We start from the raw sequence: 19,748 nt of genomic DNA, 5'->3' as shown, positions 1-19,748 counted from the left end.
TGGGGGGGTAAAACCCTGTAGTTATGCCAAATATGTTTACTGAGGTCGATATAATCAAGTAGTCCTCTCCCTCAAAATTTCAGGCCTTGTGCCATTAGTAGAAAAGATTATTATTATTATTATTATTATTATTATTATTATTATTATTATTATTAGGCAGCGATATGGCAGAGTCGTTAGCACGCCGGGAAATATGCTTAGCGGCATTTCGTCCGTCTGCATGAACTAAGTTCAAATTCCGTCGAGGTCGACTTTGCTTTCCATCCTTTCGGGGTCGATAGATTAAATATCAGTGAAACACTGGGGTCGATCTAATCGACTAGTCCTCTCCCTCAAAATTTCAGGCCTTGTGCCTTTTACTAGAAAGGATTATTATTGTTTGGTTCTTCATAATATTCTTGATTTACTTTCCAGTCTGTCTCTATAGCTTTCTCTACTTCTTGTCATTTCTTTCCCCACAATGTCATTGCTGTTGTTGCTTAGCCCCATGTCAGCCTGGATCGAGCCAACTAATGATCAAAAGTATTCAAACTAATGTCCATCCTGTCGCCCCCATACCGCAAAGAATATTATCCGCACTCCGTTATACCCAAGTATCTTCAAAGATGGCAGGGTGTGATTTAAGTGAGATTTGAATGACTGTTATTTCAAGCAGTTTGGGCTACCATACAGAGGCGCCTTCAATTCAGCTCAGCGTTCGTCTTTTCTTATATCTAGGACGTCATTAGTCACAGGTTAAGTCGCTTATTTCGACTCCAGTGCTCAACTTTTATCGACTCCGAAAGGATGAAAGGCAAAGTCGACCTCAGTGATATTTGAACTTAGAATGTAAGGACGGACGAAATGCCGAAAGCATTTTGCCCGGAGTGTTAACGATTCTGTCACTTCGTCTGCCTCCTTCCAAAGAAAATATTGATTACATGTACTCGGTAACTACATCAAAATCAGCCACCACCGTTAACACTCCAACTTCTACGCTAGTACGAGAGAGGATTTTTTTTCTGTTTAAACCCAGGTTACCACTAATCAGGCAGACTTATAATCAAAAGTATTCCAGCCAAGATCATCTTATCTTTATAAAAAATCAGATTTTATTGTCTACGTTTTTTTTAAACTTAGGACGGAAGAATGTGGTTTCAAAATTTTGTTGCTATTTTTGTAGCAATTATAGTAATTTGAAACGACCATAAAAAGGTTTCGTTCATTGCATTGGTTCTCTAAGTGAAGTGGTTAATGCCTCTGCTTTAAAAGGAATTGCTCTGATCGAATAAACCTATGATAAAAGGTATTCCAAATACGACAATCACTCTCGTATTTTTATTCGAGATTTTATCCAATATGTCCTTCCATATCTTTTAGGCAGTGAGATGTAAGTTGATCGAGAGTTGCACGTATTTTCTGCAGGCCCCGTGAAGACGTAACGGTTGTTTCAGCGGATAAGGTGGGACCTTATCAGTCAGGTCACGATGACCTTTTCTATCCATAATCCCCCCCTCCTCCAGTCAGTAACGCCTGCAAGAGTTATTTCCCTTCCATTAGGTCTATAACCTCGTCAATGAATCCTTGACAGTAAAGAGAGTTCGTAAGATTGGTTAGAACAGGGTATCGGGAATTTTCAGTTAGAATAGAAAATGTTAATACCAGTGCAATAACACGATTAAGCTTGGTCCAAACAAGCTGCAGTTTAAAGAAGGTTATAAATATCTGGATGATCTACATTTATACACCTACCCACGTGTGTGTGTGTGTTTATACATGTTTGTTAAGGCGCGTAGCCTGTGGTTAGGGTATTCGGTTCATGATGGTAAGGTCGCGAGTTCGATTTCTGGCGGCGCATTGTATCCTTCAGCAAGACCCTTTATTTTATGTTGTTCCAATCCATTCAGCTGGCAAAAATGAGTAGTACCTGTAATTCAAAGGGCCAGCCTTATCACATTCTGTGTCACGCTAAATCTCCCTGAGAATTACGTTAAGGGTATGAGTGTCTGTGGAGTGCTCAGCCACATGCACGCTAATTTCACGAGCAGGCTGTTCTAATGATTGGTTCAACTAGAATGCTCATCGTTGTAATCGACGGAGTGCCAGTTTATACATGTTTATGCTCAAATACACAAACACACACGCGTTCGCACTTGTATGTTTACATTTACATATGTATATCTATTATTTCTAGTCCCACTGAGTGGCACCTTGGGCAAGTGTCTTCTACTATAGCCTCGGGTCGACCAAAGCCTTGTGAGTGGATTTGGTAGACGGAAACTGAAAGAAGCCCGTCGTATATATGTGTGTGTGTATGTTTGTGTGTCTGTGTTTGTCCCCCTAGCATTGCTTGACAACCGATGCTGGTGTGTTTATGTCCCCTTAATTTAGCGGTTCGGCAAAAGAGAACGATAGAATAAGTATTAGGCACACAAAGAATAAGTCCCGGGGTCGATTTGTTTGACTAAAGGCCGTGCTCCAGCATGGCCGCAGTCAAATGTCTGAAACAAGTAAAAGAGTATGTAACATAAATATACATCTATACAGAAATATTTGTATTTATGTGTGTGTGTGTGTATATACATACACAAACTCTATCTCCCCCCCCCCCTCTCTTACACATGTTACTGACAGTTTTGAGGTCAAGATTTATAAGCTGGCAATTCAATATCTTATCGACTCTGTCATTTCTTTTTGTTTATTTATTTTATCTGACATATTTTGAATAATTGGGTCATTTGTTATAGATTCCCAATGGGTTAGGCTCTAGTTCACTGCATTTATGTTACTGCATGTGACAAAGGGTGTATCTTTGTAACACTGGAGAAACAAATATCACAAAGTATTTTTGATGGACAGCACTAGTTTACTTCCCTTGCAATTGTTTACATCTTTCTTTTGCTGAGACAAATCATTATCATTTAAATATAATAATGAAATTATTGTATACAGTGTTCAGCTGCACTACAACTTGTCAAAAGTGCGTACACAGCATATGCAGTAATGCACAAATGTCTGGAAAGTGAACAATATATGAGTCAGATACATGCTTGCATGTGTATGGAGGGGAGAAAATCAGGTGTAGTGTTGGCGAATCTCAGGAAGCATAGAAGTTTTGAAGGATGCAGTGCTCCGACAACTAACAACTGATGCCAGCAGTTTGTTCCATACTTCAGCAACTCTTAGTGTGTCTTTTATGTCTGCAATGAGATTGTATTGTTACTTGCTTAATGCATCAATAATTAAGTAATTTATCTAATTATCAGCAAAGTACTCTTAACGCAAATCAGGTTTTCTGGTTTAGTAAAGTCCTCGATGGTAATATCTGTCTCTGTTTGTCTATATGTCTGTAGGTATGTCTATCTGTGTCAATGTATATATTTGTCTCTGTCTATATATTTATCTGTTTATCTATCTATCTATCTATCTGTGTATCTATCTGGCTTTCTGTTTCTCTCTCTCTCTCTCTCTCTCTCTAATTTCTCTCTGGACAGAAGACAGGCTGCATGAAGTCATGTGATCTTCACTGAATTGTCTCAAATAGGCTGAATCACCTTTTCTCTGCTCACAAAGACAATAGACATTCATTTGCATTCATCCATGTACATGTGCAACTCTGTATAAAACTCTTCTACTATTACAACAACTATACTCCAAAGTACATTTGCATAAAACAGTTATTATGTTACTTCTCTCATAAATTGTATGTCCCATAGCTCATTGGTTTCAACACTTTTGGTGTGTTAAGACTATTGAAAAACATGCCAACTTAAAAACAGATAAGGTTGACAAGAAGGGCATCCTGATGTAGAATACAGCCTCAATACGTTTTGTTGAGTCCATACCAGTTTTGTTGAGTTCATACCCCTCCCCCCACTAAAACCCATATAAAAATGAGGATGATGTCATGTTTGTGTGTATGGAACAGGTTTCCAGGAGCATAGCTAGGGTTGAGGGTGACATGGACAGTCCATCTTGGGTGATTCTTTGTAGGGATGGCACTTTTGGGTCTGCTGTATAAGCCTGTATGCAGTGGAGTGGTTTACCAAACTCAAGAGCTACCCTAGGTGGGGCATACTCCTGTCATGCCACTGCTGTCTGCCAAATTCTACTCACAAAACACAAGTCAATCTATAGCTATGGCAGAAGACACTTGGTCAGTGCATTGTATGAGGAAATTGAATCCTGAACCACGTGAACGTGAAGTGAAATTCTTAGCCATACAGCCACACAGCCATGCCTGCACCCACTAGACTTTATGTCTATATTTCAGTTTAATAGGAGTGGGATGCGCATAAGCTAGAGGTGTGCACAACAGATAAAAAGTCCATAATAGCTAGATATATTCAACCAGGTAGATAAGAGCTAACTATTAATACATCATTATAAAAACCGAATAAATGAACAAAAGTAATTGAAAAAGAAAATATTGCAGAAACTGTAGATTGACTAGGGTGACATGTGTAACAGATAAACATATATATCAGGAAAAATACAATTGAAAGTGAAGATAATGAATAGAGGAATGGCAGCCATGATAGCTTTACTTATAATTACAATTTTCAGTGCTATGAAATTCTTTTATTTGTTTCAGTCATTTGACTGCAGCCATGCTGGAGCACCGCCTTTAGTCGAGCAAATCGACCCCAGGACTTATTCTTTGTAAGCCTAGTACTTATTCTATCGGTCTCTATTGCCGAACTGCTAAGTTACGGGGACGTAAACACACCAGTATCGGTTGTCAAGCGATGTTGGAGGGACAAACAGACACAAACACACACACACACAAACACACACACACACACACACACACACACACACATATATATATATACGATGGGCTTCTTTCAGTTTCCGTCTGCTAAATCCACTCACAAGGCTTTGGTCGGCCTGAGGCTATAGCAGAAGACATTTTCCCAAAGTGCCACGCAGTTGGACTGAACCCGGAACCATGTGGTTGGGAAGCAAGCTATTTACCACACAGTGTTGATTTATTTCGACTAAGTTAAATATGTGCCTAATTTTCACTGAGACAGAAGGAGTTGTTTTTAATGAAATTACCTCTCGTGTATTACTGATATTTGCTTGATGTAACACAAAATGATGATTGGGGAGTGACAATATGTGCATCTCTGATCACAAGCAAAAGTAGTTGGGGAGCACCATAGCTGTGTGTTAAGAGGAATTCTCTGGGAATTGAATAATTTGCTTCTGGAAACATGAGTCTTTCATTCAACATCCTTAGATAACCCTTATTCAGGGACCTTTTGAGTGGGATGGGCTACTCGACCCAAGGAAAATTCTAACTGGGCCCTACCTGCAAGGTCATGTGCTGTTTATCGTGGTATAAGATCACCATGTCACGCACATATAGTTGTGATGCATGTGCCTGGTGTACCCTTATCAGACGGGTAGTCATGATGGGTATACTGGGCTTTGTATTGTTTATCCCAGTGTCACTTTGATAGCATGCAATGCTCTCTCACTCAATAATAATAATAATATTAATAATAATAATAATAATAATAATAATGATGATGATAGCCACAAATATGCAATAGAGGTGAGAATTTATATTTTGGAGTCTGAGTTTCAAACCTGTAATTTTTTATGTATTATTAATTACTATCTCAAGAGTACAGCAAAACTATCTAAAGTATTCTCCAGAAGTATATATGTCATTGAAGCCCATATTAAAATGGTACTATAATCTATCACTCTCTCTCTCTCTTTCTATATATATATATATATATATATATATATATATATATATAATCCCAAAACTTACAATGTATTTTCACACATAAAAATTCATTCAGTATGCTCAACCATTTGTATCTAAAATGTAGGCCAATATTTGTTCTGTGAAATGTTGCCACCCACATGTTGATACATGACACTCCTTTCCCCATGATCTTAGAAAATCTTGTTAATATTTAATGTTAAAAGAATTTATTGAATTCATACCTTGAATGGATAATTTCAAAACACAAAATGATTTTCGAATTTCATTTTGGACGGGATATATTGAATGCAGCATTTCTGTCTCAATTGAATGAATACCTCACAGAGATACGAGTATGGCTGTGTGGTTAAGGTGTTTCCATTGCAACTAGATGGTTTGGTGTTCAGTCCCACTGTGCAGCATTTTGTTCAAGTGTTTTTTTACTATAGCTCTGCATTGACCAATGTCTCATGAGTGAATTTTCATCATCATCATCATCATCATCGTTTAACGTCCGCTTTCCATGCTAGCATGGGTTGGACGATTTGACTGAGGACTGGTGAAACCGGATGGCAACACCAGGCTCCAATCTAATTTGGCAGAGTTTCTACAGCTGGATGCCCTTCCTAACGCCAACCACTTAGAGAGTGTTGATGGAAATGTATGGAAGCCTGTCATATATATATATAAGTGTGCATCTGTGTGTATGTTTGTGTTGTCCTTCCACTGTTTGATAACCAGTGTTGGTTTGTTTACATTCCTGTAATTTAGCAGATCAGTGAAAGTAACTGATAGAATAAGTATGAAACCTTAAAAAAAAAGTAATAGTAATAATGATAATAATAATAATGATGATAAGTAGCAGGGTCAGTATGTTCAAATAAATCCCTCATAGTGGTACCCCAGCTTGGCCACAGTCCAATGACTGAAGTAAAAAGTGAAAGATAAAGAAAAAAACATAATCAGTGAATTGAACTCTATTCAGGGAAACCTCATTAATGGGTTGGGCAACCCATCAATGATACCAGTACAGTATTGCACTCACGGTAACAAGATTATGGTTTTAGTTCCCAGACTGGACCGTGAACTGTGTTCTTGAGCAAGACTTTTCTTTTCATGTTGCTCTGTGATCACTTTGACCTTTGATGTGTAGAGCATGGTGCATCTGTATAGGCAATTTCATGGAGGAAGTTAGTCAACGTACAACACAAGCATTTGATTCCTTTAAACAAATCATCTGTGAAAAGTTGTTCTAGAATAAATTACAGAACCCTTATCTGTTGTCTTTGATAAGAGAACCCATAACAGTATGATAAACATTGTATGAGAGTTAATACTTTTACACATGTATACATACTCTTGTGAAGGCACACGACTCAGTGGTTAGAGTATCAGGCTCACAACCATGAGGTAGTGAGTTTGATTCCTGAACTGGGCTGTGTGTTGAGCAAGACACTTTATTTCATGTTGATCCAGTTCACTTAGCTGTAGAAATGAGTTGTGCCGTCACTAGTGCTGTATTGCTTTTGCCTTTCCCTTGGATAACACTGGTGGCGTGGAGAGGGGAGGCTGGTATGCATAGGTGACTGCTTGTCTTCCATAAACAACCTTGCCTGGGCTTATATTTCATAGGGTAAATTCCTAGGTGCAAACCAAAGGGGAGTCTTTATCCTTTTACATCTTCTTGATACCTGATGTTAAGATTTTGGATAGGAGCTCTCAGGTACTTTGCTACCAACCTATGGTCATTTTTATGCTTTTGTATCTTCTGTTTAATGAGAGAGTGCAATTCAAGTGACTATATATTAGATGATTTTATTAATTCATTACCTAAGGTGCTGCATATAATTGAGAAAACATTAATCCTAAAGAAATCCTTTACAGTTAGAATGCCTGACTTCTTCATTTGTGATTCAGTGTGAATATTTGAATACTTTTTATATAACAACATTTAAAATTTAAAATTTTAGATGTTGTTTACTGCTGATTTGCTTGTCTTTCTTCAAGCAAATATAACATAGATTAAACTTAGGCGTGACAGCAGATGGGAGAAATATAAGAATATTTGTGCATTTATAAATAGGAAAGAGTATTTTTTATGCTTTTATAGTAGAGATAACATTTGAGATTTTCAGGTTGATTGCATTAACCATTTTGAAGCCAACCCAACTGTAACACCCCACCCCCTCTGGTTCTGTGAATCAAAGCACATGTTTTAATATGATCTAAATTAAAATCTTCCATTAAATTTCATGTTAATTTATATTCCAAACATCAGCTTAATAATAACAAAATTATTTCACTAAATTCTTCATTATTTAAAAAATTAATTGCAATTAAGACAGTGTATTTCAACAGAAATATTGTAACTAAAGGGTTGACATGTTGATTCCATTTAATTTAAGCATTTATTAATGGATGAGCTGTAATATCACTTCCCCACACATTTTCTATCTTTATTTTACTCAGTATCTCAGCATCTTTTCATATATGACAAAGGAATATATTAAAAGGAAGGCTAAGACTGTTTGTATTTCGTATGTGTATTCCGTGTGCAAGATTCTTGATGTGGATACATGTGTTGAAAGAGATTGCAAGAGTGCAATGAAATGATTTAACCAAAAAACTATATAAATTAATAAAGGACTGAACCAGTGCGTGTGTTTATTACCGGCATAATGCCTCTCCCAAGGTTTAATTGTAAGACTGTTTGTGTTTTATTATTTGGAGATGGAGAAACAATGGGTTAAAGCATGCTAAGGATCATAACAACTGATAATCTTTCCATGACAAACAAACAACTTGGAAGGGGAACATGGAAGATTTTAAGCTTCTATAAGATAATTTAACCAAATAAAATACCAGTTGAATTCTGGGGTTGATTTAATAGTCCTCTACTGCAGTGTTTCACATAGTTAGGGGTATACTGCAAAGACTTAAAAGGATGGTGGACAAACTACATTGTGTGATAAAATTAAGATGGTTTTAAACTTTTTAAACCTGTCAAACGCCACAACAAAGAAATAATTACATGGTTGCAAACTGTTGTGTCTTTTCATTAATAAACAGTGGGAGGGGCCTAAAGTTTCACTTAGTTCTTTTATCCTTTTTTTTTTCTCTGGTGGGGGCCCTGATATTTGTCAGTTTAAGAACCACTATTGTAACGCATCCTAAAACTGAATGGAATTTTTATAATTGAAGAATTATGATTACTGGGCGGTCAAATATAAAGAGTGAATTCTGATTTGTATGCACCGGAAAGCATTGCAGACTTTAGAAAGAATAGATTCGACTATTAAAATGGCGTCATCATGTGATCCGTATGTTGACAATTTACATGCTTGTTTCCATAACTAATATTTTTGATTTATGTTCGTTTATTTTGCTCCTGAAATCGTGTTATTCTATGTTGCATTCATTTCCCCCTACTTTTCTGTGTTTTTCACTCACTGTCAGCCAGTTTAACAGATTCTCCAGTCGAATGTTGTTATAATGTAAGCAAGTTCTCTGCAGGACAACTTGTCTTTCGGACTGGAATCCTGTTTCGATAGATAAATGAAAAGGAGAATAATGCAGATAGTAGAGCATCCGATTGCTTTCTAGTATTTAATTTCTTTTCGAATCTACTGAAATTAGTCCGAGCGTCGTCCCATTCGACTAGAATTCTCTCATTGTTTACTTGCGTTTTCTTGCACTCGTCGACTTGCAGTTGTTTTCTAAGAGCATCAACTGCATTTCTCTCAGCAACCTTGAAGAGATCTCGAGATGGCCATTGACACCACAAGTCCTTTCTGCAGACCTAACTATAAAAAAAAAAATGCTGTGCTGCGAAAAATTGAATATACACTCCTCCTGTGTCCCCATCAAACGAAATCACTTTTGTAGTTAGATGTTTATCACGTCACAAAGTAATAAGAATCGTCATATTATTTAGTTTTTTTCGCCGTTCGAAATAAAAATGGTAAATATTCGACATTTCTTCTACTGAGTACATTGCAAAAACAATATTTTAGGAAGTTTTAATTCCTTGTTATCTTCATTTTAACTAGTTATTCTTCATCACAGTAATGTGCCGGCTATTGTTGACAGACCAGCATCAAAGTTCTTGTAGCTTTGTGCATTGTGCAGATGTGCTCCCTGCGTAAAACTGGGCGTGAACACGTGTGTGCATTTCTGCAAAACTGGTGCTCTTATCTGCGTATTTCTGTAGATAATAACAAGTACATTCATGTTGCTGAATTATTTTCTTTCTATTTTAAACGCCAGCGAATACGTTCCGTCATAAAACACTGATAACGAGGAGGGCGATAGAATCGCATCGTCAATAGAATAATTAGATCTGATCACGTAATTGTCTCGTTTGGATTTCTTTTATTCATATCAAAAAAATGAAAAGAAAATCAACAACACTCATGTAACGTTTAATATTATAAGAAGATACTGATATATATATATATATATATATATTGCAGGCACCATTTAATTAGGTGGCTTGTTTTAAATGGAATATTGATGTCTGTTTAATTGCATAGAAACACATGGATATACATACATTGAAAATAAAAGGTATTTAAGAAAGCAAATGAAAATTTTAATGAATAACAACTTTCTGGTATTGGATTGTTATACCTTGCTATTTATGTCTATGACGGACACCAAACTCCGCTGCCACGCCTTCTCTGTTTTCTGTTGCTTATTACCGAACTCACTGAGTACGTGTGATTTTGTTACTATATATATATATATATATATATGTGTGTGTGGGTGTACCTGTGCGTGAGTGTGTACCTGTGTGCGTCTTAGAGACATCTTTCGTCACTAATAACAAGGCTTGTGGGAGTGAGATTGCCGAGTTAAGCGATAACGTCGTCAAACGACATGGTTGCGTAAGGACGTACGATTACTTGTTTTATAAACCCACCTGACCATTCTGTTGATGCAATAGTAATTGACTACACGGGGTCGCAACTACAAATACAGCTTTGTCTGATATTAGGGACTCGAGTTTGTACCCGAATTACCCTTGAAAACTCACTATGTACTTGAGGGCAAGTCTGTTGGTTAGTGTGTTTCCTATTTCGTATATTAATATACTGTTTCCGGCATTATCTTCTGGTTTGTTTTTCACGATACATTTCTTTACTTTGTTTTAGGATTTCATACTGTTTGTGTTCTATGATGACATACTGTGTCGTACAATATTATCTGATATACAATGTTGTTGTGCGATGTTATGCGTGGCGTAATGTTGTAGGTGCATTTAGCCCCAAGTCACTATTGACCGAGTAAGACCTGTGATCAAAGACGCCTCGGGTGTAATCATCCTGTATTTTTTATACATCAGTAACTATATTATTTAATGTACCCTTCTTTATTTAAAACAATAAGGTGTACATCGAAGGAGGTTTGGCTACTATTCCTAGTAGGTTGAGTGACTGCGTAGAAGCACCAGCGTTTGATTTTTCAGACGATGGTATTATAAAATATATATATATATACAAAAAATTTACTGTGTTACCTGAATGCCACTCTGTACTGTTTGAATGTCATACTGTACTGTGTTGTTATAGTGTTATATAATGTCATACTCTCTGTGTTTTGTTATAATGATATCATACTATACCTTGTGCTATATGATGTCATACAGTCTGTGTTACCTGAATGTGATACTGTACTGTGATCCCTGGATGTAATACTGTGTTATATGATCACTTACTGTACTGCGTTGCCTGAATGTTGTACAGTGTGTTGTCTAAATCCTATACTCTATTGTTATATGCTGTCATACTGTAGTACTGAAGTACTGTGTTTTCTGAATGTTGTGTAATTTAATGTCATACTGCATTGTGTTAGCTAAATATCATATGTACTAAGTTACTGAATGTCATAGTGTACTATGTTATCAAAATATAAAACCAAATTTTGTTGAGTGAATGTCATACCAAACAGTGTGGTCCAAATGTCATATTGTGTTATCTGAATGTCATACTGTATTGTTTTGTCATATACTATGATTTATGTTATACTTTGTAGTATGATATCTAATTGTACTAAAATGTTTGTTGTTGGACTTTGTTGTCAGTACTTCTTATTGTGCCACATGGTACTGTATCACCTGATTGTCATGTTTTGCCATGATGTAAGAATGTTGTCTGTACTCATCATCTTCGTCATTTACTATCCACTTTTCCATGCTTGCATGAGTCAGATGGAATTTGTTAAGATAGACTTTCTAAGGCTGGATACCTTTCCTGTCACCATTCCTCACCTGTTTCCAAGCGAGGTAATATGTGCACATAGTCAAACACGTTTTTCACAGAAAACTCATTTACAACTGTCACATGATGTCTGGACAAGGGTGCATACACACATACATAGATATACAGATCTCTCTTACTGAGGTAGACATGTATCTTCTTTACTGCCAGACCCCTATTTCTGCCCCTCTACTCATACTCTAACCTCTCATCTGGCACAAATCCACCTTCCTCAGTATTATCCCCACCACCCAGTTAAAGGGTCTTGTCTTGTAAATTATTTGGTGACCTCACTGCTACTGGTGCCATGTAAAAAGTACCCAGTGCACTCTCTAACGTGGTTAGCATTAGGAAGGGCATCCAGCCATAGAAACCATACCAAAGCAGACAGTGGAGCTTGACACAGTGATCTGACTTGCCAACTCCTGTCAAACCATCCAACTCATGCTAGCATGGAAAATGAATGTTAAATGTTTCTTCCCACTTTCTACATTTTCTGTTTTCCAACATATCTTTTTTTATACAGAACAGTCATTTGTTATATCCAGCAGATCCTGTAACCATGTAGTGGCTCCCTTGTTGACTCATAGCATTAGTACCTACTTAAGTACTACTTTAAAAAAATCATACTAGGTTATTGCTGTTGGCATTGCTTCAAATGTACATTTAGATGAAAATCTTCTGCCTAAACTGTCCATCATATTGAAATAAAGAGTAACAAGATGTGGCTGCACGTAGATAAAATGGATTTGCTTATGTATATTTTATTTGTGGGTCTGTGTATATTATGTTAATAGTGTTGTAGTTGTTTGTTTGGTCCTAGATCAGGCCAGATGTAGCAGACCTATGTATATGTATATAATGAGTTTCTTTCAGTTTCTAGCTACCACGTCCACTCACAGGGCTGTGGTTGGCCCTGGGCTATTGTAGAAGGCATTTGCCCAGGGTGCCATATAATGGAACTGAACCCAGGATCACATGGTTGCCTGAGCCTATTGTGTTGCGTAAATATCATATAGTGTATTGTATCATAACGTATCGTCAAAATGTATTGTCCAATATCCTGTTGCTTGCTGTTATATTTTAATAATCCATGATACAGAAGATATAAGTTCTAGCTGTGAAACTAAATACCATTTAGTTTTACAGCTAGAACAACTTAAGCGAAGTAGATACAGAAAACCTTGTTTTAAATGTAACAAGAAAATAATTATATGCGTGTGTCTGTGAGATTGTGTCTATACACCATCATCATTCATTATCATCTAATGCATGGGTCTGACGGAATTTTCTGAGGCAAATTTTTCTATGGCCAAATACCCTTCATGTTACCAACCCTCATCTGTTTCCAAGCGAGGTAATATTTCACCATAACCAGACATGTACATCATTTACAATTGACGGATATTTGTCCTCATCTTGTTTTTTTGTTGAGACAATGTTTTGGTTGACATACCCTCCAGCCTTCATCGGGTGTCTTGGGGAAATTTTGAAACTAGGTTCTCATTCTCCCATAATCACTACCTAATTAAACCACCTTTAATGTTAATTTCTTCTTCTATTACATATCTATTACACCTACTTTTAGCATAATTTTATTAAAAAAATCACCTATACTAATTAATATCTTGTACACACCATGAGTAACTTTCACCAACATTTGAGCATACATTATTGCTAACTTTTATAACTGTTTGACTATCATTCTAACATTTGAATTGATACACTTGAAATTGAGTAGTACCCTGTTTAGTGTGGGGGGTGGGGAATTTCAGTCATTTATATGCCATGGCCCATATGAATCCTGCGGCTCATGACACACCTATCCCCCCCCCCCCAAAAAAAAATGCACATTGAAATCTCACAACTATGAGATAATATATGATTAATTCAAAGCAGTGTGAATAAATAAACATTACATCTGACAGAATGTAATCTGAATGCTTAAAGGGTTACGAATATGCAGGCAGGGCAAACAGCTGAACCATCAAAGATAGTTGCTGGGATAAGTGTTTCATAAGGCCAGAGCTTAACCAACTTTCCATGGCATGTAAATGACTGAAATTGTAACCCATCCCCCATCTCCTGAACAGGATGCTAGTCAATTATAAAATTGATTATAATTTTTTTGATACAGACAGAAGGTCATAAATTTGAGGAGAAAGTGCATAATTAGACCAATTTCACCCTCCTTCATTATTCTTTTGATTAACCCCCAAAGGATAAAAGCAAAGTTGGCCCTGGTGGAATTTAAACTTTTAGCATTAAACATACACATCTAAGTACTGCAAAGCATTTTATCTATCATTTTATTGATTCTGCCAATTCAATCCCTAATAGTAATAATAATAATAACAACAATAATAATAATAATAATGATGATGATGATGATGATGATGATAATGGTGGTGGTGGTGATGATGATAAGTGTTGGGACCACATTTTATGAATTTTCTTATTTATATTTTAATGTACAAATTTATACATCCTCTTAACATCATTTCATTATTACATTAAAGATTTCTTAGACATAGCTGAGGTTGTTTAAAGCGTATCACCCAAATGCACAAGTTCCATTAAAGCAGGTTAATATTACAGATATTAATAAGCTGGTGAGCTGGCAAAACTGTTATTGTGTCAGGTAGAATACCTAGCAGCATTTTGTCCATCATTATGTTCTGAGTTCAAATTCTGCCAAAGCTGACTTTGCCTTTCGTCCTTTCAGGGTTGATAAAATAAGTACCAGTTGCTTACTAGGGTCAATGTAATCGACTTACTCCATCACCTGAACTTGCTGGCCTTGTGCCAAAATTTGAAACCAACACTACAGATGTTAATAACACAGCATGCTGGCAGAACTGTTACTGTGCTGGGGAAAATGCTTAGTGGCATTTTGTCCATCATTATGTTTTGAGTTTAAGTTCTGCTGAGGTCGACTTTGCCTCTTATTTTCTCAAGGTCAATGAAATAAGTACCAGTTGTTCACTGGGGTTGATGTAATTGACTGCCTTCATCCCCCACAAACATTTTTCCGGCCTTGTGCCTATAATAGAAAGGAATCTTATAGATGTTAAGTTGTTGTTGTTGGCACTCCGTCACTTACGACGTCGAGGGTTTCAGTTGATCCGATCAACGGAACAGCCTGTTCATGAAATTAACGTACAAGTGGCTGAGCACTCCACAGACACGTGTACCCTTAACGTCGTTCTCAGGGATATTCAGCGTGACACAGTGTGACAAAGCTGACCCTTTGAATTACGGGCACAACAGAAACAGGAAGTAAGAGTGAGAGAAAGTTGTGGTGGAAGAGTACTACAGGGTTCGCCACCATCCCCTGCCGGAGCCTCGTGGAGCTTTAGGTGTTTTCGCTCAATAAACACTCACAACGCCCGGTCTGGGAATCGAAACTGCGATCCTATGACCGCGAGTCTGCTGCCCTAACCACTGGGCCATTGCGCCTCCACATAGATGTTAAGAATCATGGTGCAACAGACATAGTAGAATGCCTTACTAAGCACTTTGTAGTGTTTTGTATTGGGACTTAAATTCCAACATTGTGTCAGTTGATTTTTGCCTTAAGGACCAATAAAATACAATAAGTACCAGTCAAATACTGTGGGTGATTGAATTAACTACACTTATCCTACCAAATTTTTTGGCAGCTTCATATCAGTGCTAGAAACCATTATTACAAACATAGATTTCATTAGTTGCAGTTTTGAGTTAAAAATCTCACCTTTGGCTGACAGTTTTGTGATTTGATTGATTTTTCATTGTTGTTTAACCCTTGGCAGCCCTGATGAAGTTAATCTATGATCAAAAATATTTTGTCTTTTTATTTGAGTATACTGTATTTTGGACTATGTTATCCAATGTATCTGTTTTATATGTAGTCAGATGTGATTTGAGGGTGATTTGGTTGCTAATTCTAGCGAGTTGAACAATCTCATAGTAGCTACTTCATTAGCTCATGATTTGACTGTTTTTCTTAACAGACAAGATGTCTTAATATCAGAGAAGCTGAGTTAATTTCCAGCATACTCTGCTTGTTATACAGGACAGCATTCCTAATTAGATGCTGAACACAGCCATCAACGATGCCAAAAGAATTTGCCTAAACTTGCTTCAGTCAACAAACTTCAAAATTCCAACCTCCCCAGATCCCATCACTGCTCCAAATAGTTCTCACTATGTCAGTTCTGTGTTGATTAAACCATTGACTCACAAGAGATGAATAAACGATGTAAATGTGAACAGCTTTGACAGAGTAAACATTATAAAAAACATATTAACTTTATGCTAAATAGACCTTGAGTTTTCAGCTACTGCTGAAGCTGTATTCATTAAAAGTAGTATGTTACAAAAGATTAGAGTGGGCTACATATGACACCTTAACTGCTTGAGTAAGTGGAGCATGGTTTGATTTTAACAGTGCTGATATGGAAGAATGACTATGCAGGGGAACTATTATATTCCTCAACTCTTAATGGATCATTCAAGCTTTCTTAAAGACTTTGTCTTTATGTGTATTGTCTTGTGAGAAAGTTAGGCTGCCAAAGTACATTCTTCTCTAAGTTACTGACATTGGTTAGAAAATGCTTGTTTGAGTAGTGGTATGTGAGATTAACCTTCTACTAGTAACCTGTCAGAAGCTACCTTTAGTTCATCATCATCATCATCATTTAATGTCTGTTTTCCATGCTGGTATGGACTGCATGGTTTGACAGGAGCTGGTCAGCTAGAGAGCTGCCCTAGCTCCCTCAGTTCTTTGGCACGGTTTCTACAGCTGGATGCCCTTCCTAATGCCAACCACTTTACAGAGTGTACTGGGTGCATTTACACAGCTCTGGCACAGGTGTGCTTATGTAACACTGGCACAGGTGCTTTTTATGTGGCACCAGCAGCCCTGGGCTCATAAGATAAGGAATTCTCAGCTGCTGTGATATAAAACCACGTTTTTTGTTTTTTTTTGTTTGAGTATTCATCTTTAAAATCTATCTTAATTTTATGTGAGAACACTTTAAATAAATTGTTTCAAACTACACCTTGATAAGGAAGAGGTCGGACACCTTACTAAATTCCTCCAGATTCTTGATTATTTTTCAAATTTTATAGAAATACATGGACAGCATTATTTCATGAGAAATATGGTCAGAAAAGATTTTAAATAGATCAACCAGGTATTGAACTTGTATCATAGATTTATATCATCTGGTTATCCAGAGCTTTCCACTTCTCTACAACATGTCTGTTTTGTAACTTATCAGTCATATTGTTAAACACAAAGACTAAAGCTTCTTCTGTGAGTTCAGTGATCCTATGTCTAGTTTTTGTAAACATGTATGTACGTATGTGTGTGTGTGTGTGTCTGTGTGAGAGAGAGAGATGTAAATATATGTCAGAGGTTAATTCTACTTCGTTTATTGTTTATATTTTGTACATCACATGTAATAAGCATGATAGCTACATTATCAATCTCAAGTATGCAAATGTTTTTTTTATTTATATGTTGCTGTTATCATTTTTGAAATTGAATAATTGGCTTCTGAAACAAAGCTCAGAATAAGAGCAGATAGTCATGAATTGTTCGCCTGTGAATTGTACAGAAAATGCTTCTGTGTAAAATGACTGTTCCAGTGAGAGCTGAGTTGTGTAGTTTGCACAAGTTGCCTTTGTTCTGTTTGTCAATGTAAACCTAAAAACAATAGCTGAAGCGCCAGTACCCAAGGAAGCTGGTGACAGTCTACATTTATCCTTTATCTTTTACTTGTTTCAGTCATTCAGCTGTAGCCATGCTGGGGCACTGCCTTGAAGAATTCAGTCAAACAATTCTCCTCCAATTAGTATTTTTTTTTTTTAAGGCTGGTACTTGTTCTGTCCAGCTCTTTTGCCAAACTGCTAAGTTACAAGGACATAAACAAACCAACACTAGTTATCAAGTGATTAAGGAGTTACAGATACAAAGACACACAAACATATACATGTATATACAAACATATATATGGCAGATTTCCATACAGTTTCTCTCTACCAAATCCACTCACAATGCATTGAATGGCTTGGGGCTATAGTGGAACACACTTGTCCAAGGTGCAATTCTGTGGGACTGAACCTGAAATCATGTAGTTGTAAAGCCAACTTCTTAATCTCAGTCTTGTATGCACCTGTTTAGCAACATTTAATCCATAGGAAAATTCATAGAAGAGCTTGATAAGTCCAATTGCCATCAGAAATGGTAACTGACTTCATTAAACTTCTTTTAAGCAATAATCTAACATGAAAAATTGGCTTCCTTATGAGCATACTAATCCTTTCTACTATAGGCACAAGGCCTGAAATTTTGGAGGAGGGGACTAGTTGATTATATCGACCCCAGTGTTTCACTGGTACATAATTTATTGACCCTGAAAGGATGAAAGGCAGAGCCGACCTCGGTGGAATTTGAACTCAGAACGTAAAGACGGATGAAATACTGCAAAGCATTTTGCTTGCTGTGCTAACAATTCTGCCAGTTCACCACCTTGATGATGATGATGATGGTGGTGGTGGTGGTGGTCCTTATGAGCATAATAATAATATATAATTGAATAAAAGGGAAGACATAAATTGTTACTCTTTTCCGTTATTTTTGGAAAAATTCTGTTTGATACTCTCTAAGTTGTTTGATGTATATATAAACAGTTTATATAATTCAGAAAAAGGTTGTATTTGTTCTTATTGCTAAAAATATAAATAGACAAACTAAAAAGGTCACCTGTTACATGAGAGATCTTTTGCATGTTCTTTTGCGTGGTCGTATTTTTCTTTAATATCATCCTTGTATAATATAATGGACAAGAACTACATAAGAAAAATATATTTGCATTTGTCTTACAATGAAATGGTGTATGTATGCAATTGAAGCAGTGTTAAATTAAAATAGCCATATATGTATCATACTAGTATGTCTATTAGAGATTTAATCTCAGACAAAGAAATAACACAGTAATTTGCCTATCAACATTGCATGTACATTATGTATGACAAATAGGTGTCTATTCTGATTTAATACTGCTTCAATTGCTTACAGTGGATTATTTATTCAACTTGGCAGCTATTCACAATACCAGTGAATGCATTATTCACTGTTTACTACATCAGAGGCAACAAATCTTGTTTAGGCTGTGACTGGTCACAAGTACATATCATTGATGAGGCCCAGAAAAGCCAAAATGCCTCTGGTGCTCTCACTAGCTGCTGCCAGGATGATTTTTTTTTGCTTTGTTTTGTCTCCCTCTGATATATATATATAGGAGCACCCTATTGCAACTCATGTGTACATTAATTCTCTTCTTATTTTTGCCAGGAATCTAGATACACAGCCTTATTGTGCAGGAAATGATGTTTCTGCTGATGAATCATACATCATCATGGATCTACCTCCACATTCCCCTTTCACCTTAGATACACCACACTCTGAAAGAACGCCACCTCTCGATGAAGAGAAATTCCTCACCATGTTTGACAGTGATGGGCGTCTTGTGCAAGAACGGCAGCTGAGGAAGGCAGTTTTTCTTGGTTAGTGAGTTTTTATTCTTCATTTGTAATTGTAACATTAGAAATAATGAATTTCTAAATCTCTCAGAGAGACTTAAGCAGTAGTGATGCGATAAAGTAGTTGTATACTGCCGACTTAACGTGACAGTCCCAATAAGGGAATATACTACTGCTGTTTAGCCCTAGGAAGCCAGACTGCTTCCTATTAGGCATTGACACATTTCCTGTGCCCTTATGCCTACGAAGGGGAG

The 19,748-nt window shown here is 36.8% G+C and overlaps 1 protein-coding gene across 10 annotated transcripts in view; it reads left to right on the top strand.

Moving 5' to 3' along the window:
- The window catches only part of LOC106878545 (small G protein signaling modulator 1), a 47,746-nt gene that overhangs the window by 2,844 nt on the left and 25,154 nt on the right, over positions 1 to 19,748 (top strand). For 4 of the 10 annotated variants that reach the window (XM_052974515.2, XM_089365824.1, XM_089365825.1 and 1 more), the window contains exon 2: positions 19,307 to 19,518. In XM_052974515.2, coding sequence (XP_052830475.1) covers positions 19,371 to 19,518 — 148 coding nt within the window. In that variant the 5' untranslated portion in view covers positions 19,307 to 19,370. The other 6 variants (XM_052974513.2, XM_014927782.3, XM_052974519.2 and 3 more) reach the window with 6 other exon arrangements.

The sequence above is a fragment of the Octopus bimaculoides genome, chromosome 18 (genome assembly GCF_046866305.1).
Source record: "Octopus bimaculoides isolate indiv1 chromosome 18, ASM4686630v1, whole genome shotgun sequence".
Lineage (NCBI taxonomy): Eukaryota > Metazoa > Mollusca > Cephalopoda > Octopoda > Octopodidae > Octopus > Octopus bimaculoides.
The sequence above is the reverse complement of the archived record's forward strand: the minus strand, read 5'-3'. Positions and strand labels throughout refer to the sequence as shown.